This window comes from Rhincodon typus, chromosome 33, assembly GCF_021869965.1.
Source record: "Rhincodon typus isolate 14 chromosome 33, sRhiTyp1.1, whole genome shotgun sequence".
Lineage (NCBI taxonomy): Eukaryota > Metazoa > Chordata > Chondrichthyes > Orectolobiformes > Rhincodontidae > Rhincodon > Rhincodon typus.
In genome coordinates, this window is record NC_063364.1 from 29,080,593 (window position 1) to 29,099,223 (window position 18,631).

An 18,631-nucleotide genomic window follows, 5' to 3' on the forward strand; every position below is an offset into this window, starting at 1 on the left:
AGCTCAGCATTTATGAATTTCTGCTCTTGATTCCCTTTCTCATTCGTACCAAACTTAGGGCCAAATTTGGACATTCCCACTGTTTTTTTGCCAATGCATGCAAATTGCGAGTGTTATTTAAGCAATGACAATGAAGTAAAAATAAAGCGCTGAAGAAATTCATCAGGTCTGGAAACAGAGAGAAACAGAGTTATCGTTTTGAGCGCAGTATGACTTCTTCTAGCTTAAGAGGAAGTACATGAGAAAGAAAGGAATATACTGATAGGGTTAATATTAGGGGGTGGGAAGAAGCTTGTGCAACATAGACAACAGTGTAATCATGTCAGATACAGTAACCTGTTTCTATGTTGTAGACACAACTGCATTTTCGTAGCCTTGTGGTGGCAGGTTTGGAGGTGGAGGAATTTGGAAAATAGCCTGGGAAGCGAGGTCAAAATGGCTCCCTAACACATTCCTGCCGCTGGGTAACCTTCCTAGGGTGGATTGAGAAGTGCACTGACTGCCTGCTTTATAGAGTTGAGCCAGCAATTAAAATTGTCGAGGTCTCAGTCTGGGATGACTGTGCAGACTTTTTGCCATTTTGCTGGGGACTGAAGATGTCATGTGTGGAGATCTCCAGGTCAATTAAATAGGGCATGGGTACTATTGGAATTGGATGCTCAATACTGCAAAGAGGACACTATATTAATAAAAGATCACATTTGAGGTCAAGTCCAATTCAGGATGATTCACTGAGCAATCTAGATGAAGTTACTGATGTGCAGGCCAGCAAGGGTGTCACCATGTTGGCAGCGCCTAATTCTCCTAGTTAGGCTGCCAAGACTTTAGAAGTGTCTGCTGTCCTTAACCAGCTAAGAGACATGCCGCCAATTAAGAAGTCACCCCAATTGCTCTGCCAGACTTGCTGTTGGCAAGTGGGAGCTCAGGGTTCACACTTAAGCCCGATGTCAGCATCTTCAAAACTGCAAAAAGCCAACCTGGTAATCCTGTGTCAGAGGCTTCTACATGATATATAAATACAAGGTTCCTTCCTTGGTTCCCTCATGATAGTGGAATTAAGCCTCCCACAGTGTCAAAGGGCATTGTGAACCCATTTGGAGCCGAAAGTTATTTTGCCAGCAAGCAACAAAAATAAAAAGTCTCCAAATCATGTTTGCATCTATTGAACATAATCAAAGTAGATATCTATATACTATTAAGAATTGCTTGTGGCCACAGCATTGCAATGGCATGACATGTATAAGCTGTATTAAGGATCACAGTACATGACTATTAAGTACAATGAGGGCCACTATATTTACCATGTAATCCCTTTTATTTTACTTCAGAGCTGCTTAATCAAGCAAACTAAACCAATGTCCTCTTAATTGATGGTTTTTACAACTGCCCTGTAGCCATTCTGATACTCTTTGTGGCAAATTGCACTTGATAGAACGTTTATCCTTTGGCTCTGTTCTTTATTCCAGTGTAAGATGCGAGTTTCTCTTTCTCAATGCATTATTATCAATGTTCCCAACCCAAACTTCTAGTACCCTGACAACAAACCCCTTTCTTGATTTGTTCAACTAGCCTGTACCTGCATTTATCACTGAAGACCCAACTTAAATGAGGCCATACCTCTTACAGCAACAAAATAGCCTTAGCTTTATCCTGTGCTTTAAGCCAACACAGCTACCTGAATATGGAGGCACATTTCTGGATACCTCTTTTGGACTACAGGTACCTGCACATACACTGTCTCTGAGGCTGCTTGCTCCTTATCTCAAAGCAAGGCTCTTCAGCTCTTTATATTCTGTAACATCCATTTAGTTACATCTACAGGTTATCAAATTAAGCTCTCTTATGCAATGTCTAAGATGCTACCTTCACATGCTCATTCTGGACTGTTAGAATCATGTGAATCATGATCACATGAATCTTATTCTACTGCATGTCCAGGCAAACTTTTCTCTTGGTTTACAGCATTCTCGTCATTTAATTGTACCTTACATCGTCTTTGCAAGCATTAACATCATTATTTATCATTATCACCATCATGCCTGCAGTTTCACATTTTGAGACAATTTGGAACTCTGGCTGAATGTCCCAATCTGATTTGTTTGAGTTCAACACTGAGGTCTGTATCAGGTCTGAAATCAGAGTTATTGCCCGTAATGCCAAAATGGCTGATAAAATGACTGCTGGACCCTCGCATGTGCAGATGATGATGTCAGCTGGCTGTGTTGTGCTTACTTCTAATCATTGATCACCACCTGTTCAGTCTCTATCAAAGCTCTTAACACGAAATAGACCAGTGTTTGTGCTTAGATAACAAGGTGTAGAGTTGGATGAACACAGCAGGCCAAGCAGCATCAGTGGAACAGGAAGGCTGACATTTTGGGCCTAGACCCTTCTTCATCAGTTTGCTCTTGAATAAGAACCGTTCCAATTCTTGTGGGCAATGCATCTGAGGTTACAATAGTAAATAGTAACAATAGGAACAAGCCTGGATTGTGATGTACTAAAACATCAATAGAAAGTAGTTTCTCTTTAATCCTTTCAAGAGCTGCAATTTGTTTCTGATTCCAATACCACCACTGGCCTTTTTCTAAAAGCTCGCTTATGGGATGTGTAAGACTGACTAAGTCAGGATAAACATTTCCACCTGATTCATCATGCCGAAGAAGCACTTCTCGTCATTTACATACATCGGCGCTGGCAGTTCACTGGGTTTGTGGCCTACAGTAGTCCCTTATTCTCAGATCATGTCTCCTAGAAACGTAATAACCATTTTTGAGAGTTGGCATTTCTCATCTAGTGCAAGACCTTTGTTTTTAAACAGTGACTCCCTAGTTTTAGATTCTCCCATAAGAGGAAATGTCTCCACATCGACTCTGTCAAGCCCCCTCAAGATCTTCAATCAAATGATAATCTTCTAAACTCGAGCGGATGCAAGTCTACCCTGTTCAACCTTTCCTCATTAGACAGACCACCATTCCAGGTGTCATTTTGGTAAACTTTCTCCAAACTGCTTCTAATGTATTTACACCCTTCTTTAAGTAAGATGACCAAAACTGTGCACTGTAGTGTACTTGTGGCCTCAGCTACGCTCTGTATAACTGAAGTATAACCTTCCTTTTTTTGTATTAAATTTCCCTTCCAATTAACAATAACCTTCTACTAATTTTCCTAACTACTTGCAGTACCTGCATACTAGTCTTTTGCAACTCATGCACTAGAACACAGATTCCTCTATATCTCAGTGCTTTCCAATTTCTCAATTTAAATATTATGCTCCTTTTTCAATTCTTCCTGACAAGATGGACAATATCACATTTTTCCATGTTATACTCCATTTGCCATATCTTTGCCCAATCACTATCTCTATTGTCCTCCAGCATTCTTAAATGATCTTGTCAACTTACTTTCCTGCCTATTTTTGCATTATCAGCAAAACTGGCAAACATACAAGTCTTCATCCAAGCCATTTACATAAATTCTAAACAGCTGAGGTCCTAGCACCAATCCCTGTGGCACACCACTCTTTGTCTACCAACTTGAAAAAGATCCATTTATACCTACTCACTGTTTCCTGAAAGCCATCCAGTTTCCTATCCATGTCAATATACCATCCCTTAGACCATGTGCTTTTATATTCTTTAATGTGATACTTTATTAAACAACTTCTGGAAATCTAATTACAGTACGTTCTCTGCTTCTCGTTTATCCACAGCACTTTACTTCCTCAAAGAACTTCAGCTGGTTGGTTAAACATCATTATGATTATGATTTTCCTTTCACAAACCATACTGACTCTATCTGATTACCTTGAACTTGTTTAAATGCCCTGCTAAAACCTATCTAATAATAACCTCTAATATTTTCCATTGTGATTGAGGTTAAGCTAACTGGTCTGTAGTTTCCTGTTTACTCTCTCCCTTTTTGAATAAAGGAGTTACGTTTGTTACCTTCCAATCTAATGGGATCTTCCCTGAATCAAGGTGGTTTTGGATAATTAATATCAACATATCACACTCTTACTTGTTACTTGTTTTATGACTCCAGGATGAAGTCCATCAGGATCCAAGCACTTGTTAGCACTTCTCTGGTGATTAAAATTAAGTTCCTATCCCCTTTCCATTTCATGATATATAGCTGCTTCTGGGATGTTATTTGTATCCTTTATAGTGTAATCTAGAGCAAAATACCTGCTCAATTCATCTGCCATTTGTTCATTTTCCATTATCAATTCTCCAGACTCACTTTGTAAAGAACCAACATTCACTTTAACTTTTCTCTTTGAAATTCTTATCATTTTTATATTTCAGCTGACTTACTCTTGTACTCTAATTATTCCCTCATCAATTTCTCTCATAAATCCTTTTTTTAAATAACCTGTCCAATCTTCTGTTTGCCACCTGTTTTTGCACAATTATATGCTTTTCTATAAATCTGGTAATATCTTTAACCTTTTAAGGTTTTAGCAAAGATTTGTAGCTCAGGTTGTGGGTGAGGTTGTTGTCTTGCTCGGCGAGCTGGTTTGTTTTCGTCCAATATTGGACCCCATATACAAACCCATACAGAACAAAACCAGAAATGACACTAATCACCATAACGGACCAGACAGTATAAATTCCAAGCAGAGTAGAACAACATCGCTGCATCGGAGGCCTCACTGATGATGTTACCTAGCATGGTGACAAAATGCCTGAATGAAAACAAGCCAGCTCGGCGAGGAAGTAAACAACCTCATATCTTTAACCTTTCTAGTTAACCATGGATGATGGTTGTGTCCCTCAGAATCTTTTGGAATGTATCTATTCTGTGTATTCTGAACTACCACTTTAACTGTCGGCCACTGCATTTCCATTGAGCTATTCTTTAATCTTTTTGCCAATCACTCTGGCCAGCTTTGCTTTCAATCCTTCTTTTGAATAAATGCCCTTATTTAAGATTTCTTTTACAAAAAGAGTAGTCTTGGATCCACTACATTCTTCCTCAAACTGAATGTAAAATTCAATCGTATTAAGGTTGCTGCTGCTGCCTAGGCACACCTCATCTATGACATCATTAATTAATCCTATCTTGCTGCAGAACACCAGGTTTAGTATAGCCTGATTTCTGGTCAGCTCCAGAACATGCTGTTGTAAGCAACAACCTTGAAAACATTCTACAAATTCTTTACCTAGACTATTTTTGCTCATCTGATTTTTCTAGTCTATAAGAAGATTAAAAACCCTCATGATTATCACTTTGCCTTTCTGACAAACCCTAACTATGTTTTCCTTTATATTCCATCCTACCATGGGGTTATTGTCAGGAGATGTACACCATTTCTTCATAATTTGTCATGTGGACCTGTGCTGATTGGAATGAGGTTGGGCAAGTGGATCTCATTGAATAGGAGTTCCCTGATTGGGGCTGTTAACCTGGGTTACTCTAGGAGCTCTAGCTGACAGATACAAACACAGATCTCAGAGAGTCTGTTCACTCTAGGGACTGGCACTGAGTTAGCTGGTCAGAGTACACTGTGCTTGTATAAATAAAGGGTGACTTGGTGATGAGATAGTGGCCTCTGTGCAGTTATTTCAATATCCAAACTATGTCCATCTGCTGGTTTCCATAACTTAGCTCATTCCTCTCTATTATGCTAATACCATCATAAACGAACAGAGCCATCCCTCTATTTTAGGAACATAGGAACAACAGTAGGTTATTCAGACCTGCGAGCCTGTTCCACCATTCAGTGAGATTTAGACTGATCTGAAGCTTACCTCCATATACCTGCCTTTGGCCCATATTCCTTAATACCTCTGCTTAACAAAAATGTATCTAACTCAGATTTAAAATTATCAACTGATCCAGCATCCACTGCCACTTGTGGAAGAGAGTTCCAAACATCTACAACCATTTGTAGAAGTGCTTCCTAATTTACCTAACTTTCCAAAATGTCTTGTACTCTTCAATATTCAGGTACCTGTCCATGTCATTCTGCAATTGCTATCAGACTGCACTTATTTATGTTGATTTGTGTTCTCAGTTAATCTGTTTTGTTTTGTATGCCACATGCATTCAAATAGAATTGCATAAAAACAAAACACTGTGGATGCTGGAAACCTGGAGTAAAAACAGCAAATGCTGAGAAAACTCAAGTCTGACAGCATCTGTGGAGACAGAAACAGAATTAATGTTTCAAGTCCAGTCTTCTTCATAACATTACAGGTACACAGTCTTCAAGTTTGTCTTTTCATTCTTCTTGCATCATTTGACTTGTCTCTACTCTTTGATTTACTACGTCTTCCCAAGTTTGATACCTTGCCCCCAAGCATTTTGTTTAAAATCCTCCCTTCTTCCCTTGTGATGTGACTTGCAAGAACACCAGCCCCAGCATGGTTCGGTGGAAACCTGTAACAATGGTATAGATCCCACTTACATAGTAACGGTTTGTGGGACAGTGGCACCTGAACGCACTTCTCACATACCAGTCACTGAGTTGGGCTTTAATCTCTTTAATTTGATTTGCTCTATGTCACTTTGCACATGACTCAAATTATAATCCAGACATTATGCCCTTTGAAGTTATGCTTCTTAATTTGGTATGTAAGTCTTAAAGCTGATAATGCAGAACCCCTTTCTTTGTCCTGCCTATGTTGTTGCTTTCTACATGGACCGGATCCTCCCCTCCCAGTGCAAGTTCCTCTTTAGCACTTAGCAGGTGTCCTGAAGGACTCTCATTTTTTGTGACAGAGCAGAATATTAATCTGCCTGATGATACTGTTACATACAACTACAAAATTCTTTTTGCTCCCCTCACTTGAGGGGCTCTTCAGCCAGTGGCTTGCTGCCTCTGCCTCTGCCTCTATCTCTACATGTCAGTGAGATCCTAAATATCTTGATTCCCTTCCTTGTTGCCTACTCCCTTAAATTGTTGAGGCATGGCTGCTTGCTTGCTATACAGCGCTGTGTGTTTGCCACTTAAGCTGCTGGCACATGGTGGAGGTGAGAAATTGATGTAGCGCACTATTGTACTGCAAGATATACACCCTGTTGACCAATGATTGCTGACTAACAAGGCAGGGTACTCTACGTGTGACTGCACTAACTGGTATGGCAGGCATGGATGTTGTAAACTTGCAGGCAGATATCAAGTGAGCAAGTGTTAACAGAGCAAGCAAGCAGCCCTGAGGTGCAGCCTAGTCCAATCTGAAAGCTGGACACCTGACCCCACGCACAAAGTATCCTTCCATTGACCTTGTAATACTAATTACCAGTGTACCCTGCAATGCAAGGTATTGTGTTTCTGAAGTGACCTACAAGTGTATTGGAGAGATGCTATGATGTTCATGAAGGGTTGCAAAATGCTGGAATTCAATTTCCATGGATGAGAGATGCATGCAGCTGGAGCCTTGGATTGTACCCTGAGATGCTGTTTGGCGTTGAGCAAGATGGCAACATTTCAGGCAATAGCAAGCTGAATTTGCCTGGTAGCGGTTCAGATTTCCTTGTTGAGATTTCTCGACATCTAGCTTGGTTAAAATATTTGGTAATGATAGGAAGCTGAATATTAATGAGGCAAGTTGGGTCATTAGTAAGGCAAATTATAATCTTCCTTAATTGGCAATTTGTCACTTCCTAGTGAGAAACTTGCCATGCTGCTTTTGAAAAGTATAAAAGGTAGGGAGATGCTCCCAATGTTGAGATAGGCCATGTCAGACTTCTCGCCCAATTCTGCCACAAATCTTGCCATAGCCCATGTACTCAGATTCCAACAACATTCTGTCCATTCTGATAAAGGGCACACAATTATATAATTAGTCTAACTACCTTGTTCATTCCCCATAGTAGTGTTGCTTTCCCTTCCAGTATTTATCCAATTCCCTTTCAAAAAGTATTGTTGAATTAGCTTACATCACTTTCTTCAGCAATATATTCCATATTACAACTTAGTGTAAAAATAGTTTCCTCAAACACTTGTTTCTTTTCCAATTACTTTATATCTATGTTCTATAGTTTCTATGGTTCAATAAATCAAGATGTTCTTAATTTTGAAATCCTCTAATAAAATTTCCCCTTCAACCTTTCTGCTCTAAGGAGAACAACACCAATTTTTCTATTCACTCCCTGTAACCAAATGGTGTCATTCTAGTAGATTTATCTTCCTCGTTACCTCATGAAAAAATTTAATTCAGTTGTCAGACATAATTTACTTCCACAAATTTGCGCTAGTCCTTCTTGATTAACCCATACTTTACCCAAATATAAGTTTATTTTGTTTCTGATTGTGGTTTCCATGAGCTTCCTTTCTAGTGATGTATGGCTAACTGGCCAGTAGTTGTGTGGTTTAGCCCTTTTGCCTTCCTGGAATTGTGGTATAACATTACCATTTGTTGTCCGTTCTCGTACTACTCCTGGATCCAATGAGAATTGAAAGATTGTAATCAATGTCTCCACCTCTGTTTTTTTCAGCAACTTAAGATATATTTCATCTTGGCCAGGTGACTTTCCAACTTTCAGTTACATTAATCTTTTTAGTGCATTGTCTGTAATTATTATTCTGTCCATAACATCCCATTTATCTTATAGTGTAATCTTCATAGCATTCATCTTCATTGTGAAGACAGACACAAAATACTTATTCAATCCGTCTCCCATTTCCTCTGCCTCTAAATGAAGTTTCCTCTTGGGTCCTTAAGAGATCAAGCTTTTTCTATGCAAACCATAAATATTTTATACATCCATAAAACATTTCAAGGTTCAGTTTAAAGTTCCCTGTTAATCTTTCATTCTCCTTGATTTACATTTTAATTCCCTACCGTACTTTCCATACTTTTTTTGGTTAATAACAGAATCTTGTTCCTGACATTTATCATAAACCTTCTTCTCATGTTTTCTTTTAACTTCTATTTTCTTTTGCCACCCAGAGCATCTTGTTCTACCTTTTCCCTTCAAAGGAATGTATCCAGAATGATTATGAACTCTCCTTCCTAAATCCCCTCCAATGCTTGCTCACTACCTTATCGTACAATCATTTTTTTCAATCAGCATGTGCAAAATCCCTCATTATAATTTACTCCTCCCCAGTTCAGAACATTCATCTGTATTTTTTTTGCACAATTACTTGAAACCAAATTATGTTGTGTTCATTGTCAGCTAGATGACTGCCTACTATAACACATTCCACTTGCCCGTCTTAATTTTCCAGAAACAGATCCAACACTGCTTCCTTCCTTCTTGAACTGCAGACAATTTATCAAAAAGAGTGTTCCTGTGCATGTGTTTGAAATTCTCTTCCCTTTTTTCAATTGGCAATTACTACTTTACTTGGAGACAGGCTAGCATTTATAAATAGAGATAACACAGTGTGGAGCTGGAGGAACACAGCAGGCCAGACAGCATCAGAGGAGCAGGAAAACTGACGTTTCGGGTCGGGACCCTTCTTCAGAAATGGGCACTTATCATCAGTATCTAATTGCCTGGCGGGTAGTTAGTTGTCAACCACAGTGGATCTGGAGTCACATACAGGCTAGGCCTGGTAAGGACTGCAAGTTATCTTTTCTAAAGGAATTAGTGAACTGGATAGGCTTAAATTAAGCAACGGTGGTTACGTGACCAACATTAGGCAAGCTTTTTATTTAAGATTTTTATTGAATTCAAATTTCACCATCTGCAGTGGTGGAATTAACCCCCATGACCCAGAATGTTAACCTGGGGTTCTGGATTACTGGTCTAGTGATATTACCACTATGCCACTGCCTCACTCTTGTAATAAATCAGACAGGACACAGATGGGCAATCTGAGGTGAGAATGGAAAGAGAAGAAAAGGTAAAAAGATGAAAATGACAATGAATCAGGCAGTGAACAAATGAGGAAGGGGATATTTGGACTTATTAGATCACATTTTTTATATTTACAAGATTAAAGTTAAGATTTATCATTAAAATGTACATGTTTACTTATTACTTTGATATTTATTTAGAATAAGCAAATTAATATACATCATTAATAAATCCACTCATGAAATATCCAGCTGTGGATTCTCAAACAGACTTGTATATAGATTATTTTTAATATGGGTTCAGTGTGTAATTTGTTGCAGCACAACTGTGCCCAAAAGAATAGAAATTGAATCAACATGAGACAATCAAGTGTCTCTGATGAAGTATTAGTCGACACATTGATCGAAACAGAGGAGGCAGACTTTCTTTGTGACCTAATTCTGTGCTATGCATAGGTTCCATTAAATGGTAGTCAGCTTTCGTGAGCTTCTGGAAAATACAATTAACACAGAGTGGTTGACGCACTAGGTTCAGAGCTAGCCTGAATTTTTTTATATCAACTGATCTCATATGGTATAGATAGTCGAGATAAGTTTTTCTTCTAATAGTGGTGAACTAATACTTACAATTGCGAGCGTAATTTGAAATGGTAAATAAACAGAAGCCTCAATATTACTAACAGTCAGTTTGATTTTCTGAATCTTAAACAGTGTTATTCAATAAAAGAACAGGTAGCCACACTATCATGATGATCTTTAAAATACTGGACAAACCTAATCAATAAGACCCGGTCTAGGCTGAGGTATCAGATTCTAGTCCAGGTAACAAAGTAGTTCATACAATTGAGGCCGGTTTTCCCCACACAGCCTTCATGATCCTGGTGTCAGGCTCAAATGGGGTCAGAGTCTGTACTATGTTAGAATCAGTCATTCTTTTTGTGATATCTCATTACAGGTGTACTCCTAAAGTTGGCAGGCTAAAAGGAATCTCTAAAACTTGGAAGCAATAGTAGGATGGTCTTGCATGCAAGATGTACACCAAGATGGAGGTAGCCTCTCTCTAATTTTTTAAAAATGAAAATACAAACAAGCTTCAGCAGCCAGGGTAGGATGGAACTAGCAAACTAGCAAGCTGGCCAGCCACGTACCCTAAATCAGCCTGGCAAGTTTGGACTACCTTACACTGTTATGGTTTAACAGTCTGAGAAAGCATGAGAAATGGGTAAGGTAACAGAATATTACCAGGAATCTTGAAGTTCTAACTGAACATAACTAACCATTTTCACAAGGAGAAAAACTGGGATTGGTGAAGCAGAACATTTTTTTTGAAGTCTGTCTTTAATTTCAATGGCTGAGATAACATGAAAACTATCTCTGCTGTTTAGAAGATGGCTCATTTCACTACTGAGTAAGTTACTATTTCATATTCTTTCTATAGAGAAGTGAATTACTGCTCAAAATTATTTGCTGGCAAATTTCAAATTGCTTCATTTGATTTTCAGTTGCACGGGAGCAAAAAGATGACAATTAAAAGGCCACAACAGCCAGCAGTGTAGTGACAAGGTGCTATCCTCAACCTGCTGAAGGCAGATATCCAAGAAACAAAATAACTACCTTAAAGTGCAATGTTTTGTACTTTCTTTCCTTAAATTTGCTCTCTATCTCTCCTGAGAATCTTGATTCCTGGTGACGTGTAGCAAGCTGCCCCTAGTATTTTTGAGTGACTATCCTTCACTTCTGAGCCTAGAAAATATGGAAAGGATAATTCTTTGCAGAAAGCATCTCAGTTGAGCCAGATACTCCCCTCATCTGTAGCGCAACTTTTACCAGCAAAGGTTATCAGATACCAGTCAGGGCATGAATGCTTTTTCAATGCTTGCCTAATTGAAAGGCACTAAGGCCAATCACATATCCCTACCATCAACTCAGCTGACAGTACGTAACTCAATGCAAACTATTTGAAACCTTCTGATCTTTACGCTCAGTGATTCTACATACTGTACCATTGGGAGAGCTATTTTACATTTGTCATTTTCCCCAGCTCTTTTATAGCTCAGGGGTTCACTAATATTAAATCTTATTTGAACAATGTTGAAATTTAATAATCACATGATCCTCATAACAATTCCTCTAATTTTTCATAGATTTTAGCTTACATTATTTTACCTTGGAGCAGATGATTTGCTAGACTAGCAAACATCACAGGAAGAGATCAACTGAATTAAATTACTCTGTTCATCTGCAGGCTGGTAAACAAACAAAATGATAAATGTTGACAAATTCAACTGGCTCACCAAGAGCACTGAAAGAGAACCTATTGCCCCTAACCAGTCTGGCTTATATGCAAGAGATAGTGGGAACTGCAGATGCTGGAAAATCTGAGATAACAAGGTATAGAGATGGATGAACACAGCAGGCCAAGCAGCATCATAGGAGCATGATGCTGCTTGGCCTGCTGTGTTCATCCAGCTCTACACCTCGTTGGCTTATATGCAATCCCGGTTCTCCAATGTGGTTAATTCTCAATTTGTCTAGCAAGTCTCAGCAGACTGTTTTATTCATTCACAGGTTGGAGGTGTTGCTGGCTAGGATAACATTTACTGCCCATCCCTAATTGCTCAGGGATCAGTTCAAAGTCACCCACATTGCTCTGTGTCTGGAGTCACATGCAGGCCAGAACAGGTGAGGATGGCAATTTTCTTCCCTAAAGGACATTAGTGAACCAGGTGAGTTGTTTTGACAATCCACAACGGTTTCATAGTAGTCATTAGATTCTTAATTTCTAAAAGCTGTATTCAAATTCCTCCAAGTGCCATGGCAGGAATCAAACATAAAACATTACCTAGGTCTCTGGATTAAAAGTCTATTGATAATATCACTAGGTCACAGCCTCCACGATCAAACAACTATCAAATAAGGCAGCGCACCACCTTCTTTGGACATTTAGTCACAAGGTTACTCACATTCTAAGGACAAAGAAAATTCATAAATTCACACCAGAGACCGGACTTGGAATTCTAAAGAAATTAAACACTGTACCTATTAAATCAATCTTAAAAAGTTAGAGATGTTACCCCACTTCCCAGTTTTAACATCTATTCTCTTGAAGGCAATCACAGCTTTTGATGAGGTATGGGTTATTCACCAGTTAACTGTCCAAATACAAATGGCTTGCACCTAAAATGTCATTATTTTTCAAACGCTTATTGCCTCTTGAGCACTGAAAACAATTTCTGTTTTTATTTCAAATCTTCAGCATTACCAGTTTCTTTTTTATTGTTTCATACACATACAACTCTAGTTTTGTATCAAAAGGCACATGACATTCAAACTTGGTTTTTGAGTTATGATTGTTAGTTGTTGGGAGTTAGTGCTACTCACAGAACTGAGGCACCATCCCACAAAACCACAATTTTTCCAGCACTTGCTTCACTGTTATTTAAACTGGACCCATAAAAATTGGCTTGCATTTAATCACCACAATGCATATTTAGTGAAACATCATTCATTTCATGGTGAGTTTAGTGTTTTAAATTGCTTATTTAAGTCTGCGGTGTCTACAGTTTCACACTTTTATGATAAATTTCTTCCCTCGAGGTGAAAGGGTCCAAGTTCACCAAATGGTGGATTAATTCTGACTCCTACTGAACAAGAAGCATGTATGCAAATCAGCTTAAGTTAACTGGCAATAAAAGGTTTATTTTGGATTAATTCAAATTATTTCAGAGGGCAAAAAATGTTCCCAAATTTCATTATTCTGCAGAGTAAATGAAATTAAAATACACTTATAAACTTTGATTTATATTTGTGCTCCAGCTCTTCCTAGTAAAGGCTGTGTCTTTGTTGAAAAAAGGCTCCACTGCAGACATGTAATTAACAAACTCACAGAATGTTGCCACTTAAAATGGTCAGAACTACTTGTATTTGAATTATAATGGATGCCTGCCGCTTGATTAGAACGAGTGACATTAAAAAAACTGAAAATACAGCAGTAGCTTCAGCTGTTCCAGTGAAGAAACATTTCACGCAATACAGACGAGTGTAACAAAAATAACACCAGGAGATAAAGTGAGGAGAGGCTCCGTATAATTATTATTTACTAGTTCTGCTGGATGCCACCGATATTCTTAACAGCTTGTTCATTGTCAAATCAACAAACACTGCTGAATAAATGACCTATTGGGAATTATTCTCCGGCAGCATTCCTTCCCCTTGCTGGATGTCATTTACAATCAGTGAAGATTGCCTCAAAGCTGACAGCAGCTCCCTGAAAGCCCTGCAGACTCCGGGTCTTTACCAGCTACTCGAGTTTATCTTCAAAATGAACATGATAAAATCTTGTACAATTCTTTATGATTTATAAAGGCTTGCTCTTTTAGCTGGCAGAACCCTATACAATCCTAAATGGTTGACTGTAAATTGTGTATTATCTATATTCATGATACAGATCACTTCTATAGTGTAGCATAAGTGTTAAAAAAAAAAATCAGTAGAATAGGTGCTGCAAAAGCGGTAGATTTCAAAATATCTTGATGCCAGTAATGAGCGTAACACCAATTCCCTTCAATGGCATGATATAAAAATGACACTTGCATATTTCAAAAAGATAATCATGCAATGACTGACATCATGATCAGCAGTGTCACCTTTGCAAGCACAGAAACATAATGGTGCAGAGGTTTGAATGCAATAAGGATGGGATGAATATTCTCCTCAATCCCACTCAAAACTGGATGGAATGGTGCAGAAAAAGGCACAAAATCATGAAGCAGAACCCAGTGATATTTTCACCTAATGCAGACTTCTTCCCCTGTTAAGACTTATGCTGGTCTCCCGTCCAATGTCTGCTGTATGTAAGTGTTAGTGAATTGCTGGAGTCGGTGAGGACAATTGCAATGGGTGGGAGGCAAGGGAAGAGAAACCCCAGCCTTCCATCTTAATTCCATCCTGCCTGATGTTGTTATTGCATGTTATGAAACCTGTCAAATAATCTATATGTATTTATTCTAGGTAGTATACAGTAGGTTGCAGTCAGATATACCAAGGATAGAACTGACAAATCTGAACCCAGACATTGCTGAGAGCAGTGGAAGAGATTTAAAATTTTATTAGCGTAAATAGGAATTCAGATCTCTCATTTTGTTTATATATTCTATAAATATTAATTCCAGCAACATGGCTAATGTTTCTCTGTGTTCTCTCCAAAATGCTGCCAGTCCTGTTGAGTTTCTCCAGCAATTTCTGTTTTTGTTTTAGATTTCCAGCATTTGGACTTCTTTGTTTTATCTTGACATTGAAGGTGGATTCTGGCATTGAGAGCAGTAACTTTATGAAGTTTCAATGGGTTAACATATCTGCCTCTGGACTGTATCGGGTTATTGCACAAAGAAACTGCAAACATCGGAAATTTGAAACTGAAATACAAAATGCATCTTAGTTGGCATCTTTAAAGGGAAAAGAGGAGTTAACTTTCAAATTTCTATGTGAAAATTTAACTCATCTTTTAATTTTAGTAGGGGTGACTGACCTACTGTTTCAGTTATTGTTTTGTAGCTAGCCAGTCATGACATCAATATATCACAAGGCAGATACAAAGTTTGCAGAGCAATGAAAACTACTGACAATACCAAATAAAGACAAATTTTCTTGAAAGTTCCTACTATTCAGTAAAACTTTGCAATAAACTCAGCCATACATATTTTGGAAAAAAATGCCAAAGAAAGTGGCAAGAAGATTTGCAGTTAGAGGTTGATGGACAACATTTGGTGCAATTTTTGCCTTGAAATGACAACACATTCTCTTGTAGTGACTAACTTGAACATGAATTAAGTTACTGGTTTTAGGTTCAAATTTAATTATTAACTGAAAGATCAATTCCAAAGTGAGGATGTGGAGTTAGTTCACAGATCAAGCATGATCTGATTTAGTTCAAAACAGTCTTGAAGGACTAAATTGTCTACTCCTGTTCCTATCTTCCTAGGACTAAACATGGTGGTTCCCAAAAAAGTCAACTTTGGTCTCTTACTGTTCTGGTGTGATGCAGGCAGTGACTTTTCTTGTTTGGATTAGAGAGTATTTCATATTCTAGCCAAATCAGTGGATGGCATTGTTGCAGAACACAACTTTAAATGCTAATTCACTGTACAGATGGTTGAATGAAGTTAAGGGACGAGAAGGCACTGAAGATATTGCTAATTGGATAAGGTGTGCTTTTTTTTTAAGCATTCTACGTTTGGATGGAGTTTTTTTTATTATCTATTGAAGTACTGTACCTTATCCTTTTAAATCATTTTATTGAAAATGGTTTGTAACTTATTGACTGCTGAAACTCTTCTACAATTAAACTCAATTTTCTGATTACAAACATATTGCTTTTCTTTTACTTGAGGCAGCATGGATTTGCTTGCAGCTGATTTTTTTGACCTGAGTTCAAAAAATACAAATATCAGATGGCTTATTCATATTGCAGTTGCTCCCACTGGCATATTACATTAAACAAAGTCTATGGGATTCTGGCCAAAAACAAAGTAAAACCAAGCATAAGCAGAACAAAATACAACCAATAATCACAGGTGGCACATCCTTTTAAAAAGGTATATTGTGCAATATTCCAGAAGGACAAAAGCTGAGCCAGTTAAGTTTCTACAGGAAGACAGAGAGAGAGCAATGAAGAAGGGATTGCATTAGATACAGACTACACCCATCTGTTGTTACCTTTTACCCACATTTTAGACAGAGACGCAATGTCTTGGCAGTGAACTGTAGAATTAGCAACATGCATTCGAGGGCAGCAGATAGCCAGATGCAGAGCTATATGGTCTACTAAAAATACAAATCCAGCCAACATACACTACCCGTAGCTGGGACAGTCAATTGTACCCTCAACTTTGGTACTTTTACTACCCTTCATATATCTTGTAATGTTATCTACGGGACAGCACTTTGGAGTGGCAAGGCAACACTCCTTCGTATCAGTTCATTCTCTTACCCTTTATCCCACTAGTTAGCAAGCACTGGCTGCACAATCCATTGTTTGAGCAGTTTTGCATTTTGCATTTACAATTATTGTGATAGATCCAATTAACTCTGATATGTACGTTAACAATATACTGTGGTATGCTGAAAATCTGAAGTTATGAACAGAAAACATTGAAAATTCTAATAAAAGGTCAAAAGCCTGAAACATTAACTCTGTTTTTCTTTCTCCACAGATTCTGTCAGATCTGACTATTTCCAGTATTTTCTGTTTTCCTTAAAATATTAGAATCACTGATAAAGGTTACTATTATTTCATTTCCCTATGTAACCACTTACCCAGAAGTGGTTGCATCCCCTTAAATTTACCCAGCACCTGGAAAAAGCAGCTCTTTAAGGGCAGTTTAACCAAATTTTTTGCTCCCTCCTGCCAAGTGCCCAGTATCAGGTCCAATATATACTGAAAGCTTATCGTCATAGTCAGGGTCTAGCAAACTCTGCCTAACACCTGATTAGAAATTAATACCTCTGCTATATATGAAACATCTTGAAATGATTATGAATATGTAATAAGGTTAAGTATAAGTGCAAGTTGTTGTGTAATCTCTTCATTTAAAAAAAACAATAATTTCACTGTGGTTATCATATGCTTTTATGACTTCACTTTGTCATCTCGTATCTTCAGATGAAACTCAGTGAAGTCCAAATGAATTAAAAGTTAGTTAAAGTTGAAGAAAAATCCTTAAACTGACACAGTATTCAAGCCCTTAAAAGGAACAGAGCACAGATTTCTGTTTAATCCTAATTAAAGTCTGGTAGTATAGACACAATACTTGGCCTTTGATAGTCATGAAACTGACGTCACCATCTACATCTACCATCTTAGCTCTAACCTCACAAGAGTAATTTTGAGAAAAAAAAATAATTTAGATCATATGCTTTGGTCAAGAACCATAAAGAAAAACAAAAACATAACATTGCTTTACATTAGAAGGCCCAGAATTAGTCCAAGCAAGAAAACCTACCTTTGTGGTGGCTTTATCATGTAGGGATTTCATCGAAATGCAGAGCATGTGTCATAAATTCTCTGTGATAGGGTGACAATTTTAGCTATATATAGGATCTGCTCATTCGTAAGTTGCTTGGAGGTCAGAAGACACCAGCCCATGACCTCCCTCTACAATAAGCTAAATAACCAAACATCACAGACTTCTTACAGTGCAAGGTATGGATTCAAATGCAAAGTGATGCAAGGCTGTGATGACGTTCAGCGCAAGGGAAGTGAGGAGTACTTTTTCACCCAAAAGTTGGAAGAAGGGAATTAATTATCAGAAAGGGATAGACTTGTTGGTCATAATAGTCATTTCAGTCTCCTAGAAATCATAATTGTTCTTATGAGGTAACTGCTTACTTAATGAACACATTTTAATGAAAATTAGCTCTTGAATGGCATATGGAAACATAATTAAACATATCAGGCCAGGCTGTCAACAGTACAACCGTACTAATTATTTGCTGTAAAAAGACAAGTCTAATGACTAGACTAATTGACGTATCCCACGTGCAATGTAACATTTCCTTAAATGTCTAACCAGAATACCTGCTTCCACCTGAATATTTGTGGGCCTAGATGTCAAAGCATTATTTGTAACTAGTAAATTACACTTTCAGAAGAACATGGGACAACTTCCCACCAAATGTTTGCTTTAAACTGATTGAGATTTTATTCTTGCAAAGAAAAATAACATTTCTATAAAAACTGACCAATATATTAATTTTGAAATATATTTCAGTTTTAATGTGTAGGTAAATGCAACAGCCAATGGCACTAAACAAACTGAATGATCTATTGCTAGAACAAGAAGAGTAATTTTTGACTTGATACATTAATACAATTTCAC

General features: G+C 37.9%; 1 protein-coding gene across 7 annotated transcripts in view; it reads right to left on the bottom strand.

The window, feature by feature from the left end:
- The window catches only part of map2k5 (mitogen-activated protein kinase kinase 5), a 351,751-nt gene that overhangs the window by 25,687 nt on the left and 307,433 nt on the right, over positions 1–18,631 (bottom strand). The window contains exons 23-24 of one of the 7 annotated variants that reach the window (XM_048615806.1): positions 17,756–17,817; positions 14,873–15,169 (exon numbers count right to left, since the gene is read on the bottom strand). The exons of 4 other annotated variants lie outside the window; for them this stretch is intronic. In XM_048615806.1, the coding sequence (XP_048471763.1) occupies positions 17,785–17,817 (33 nt within the window). In that variant the 3' untranslated portion in view covers positions 14,873–15,169; positions 17,756–17,784. Of the gene's footprint in view, positions 1–14,846; positions 15,170–17,755; positions 17,818–18,631 lie in introns of those variants that run through there. 2 more of the 7 variants (XM_048615807.1, XM_048615805.1) reach the window with 2 other exon arrangements.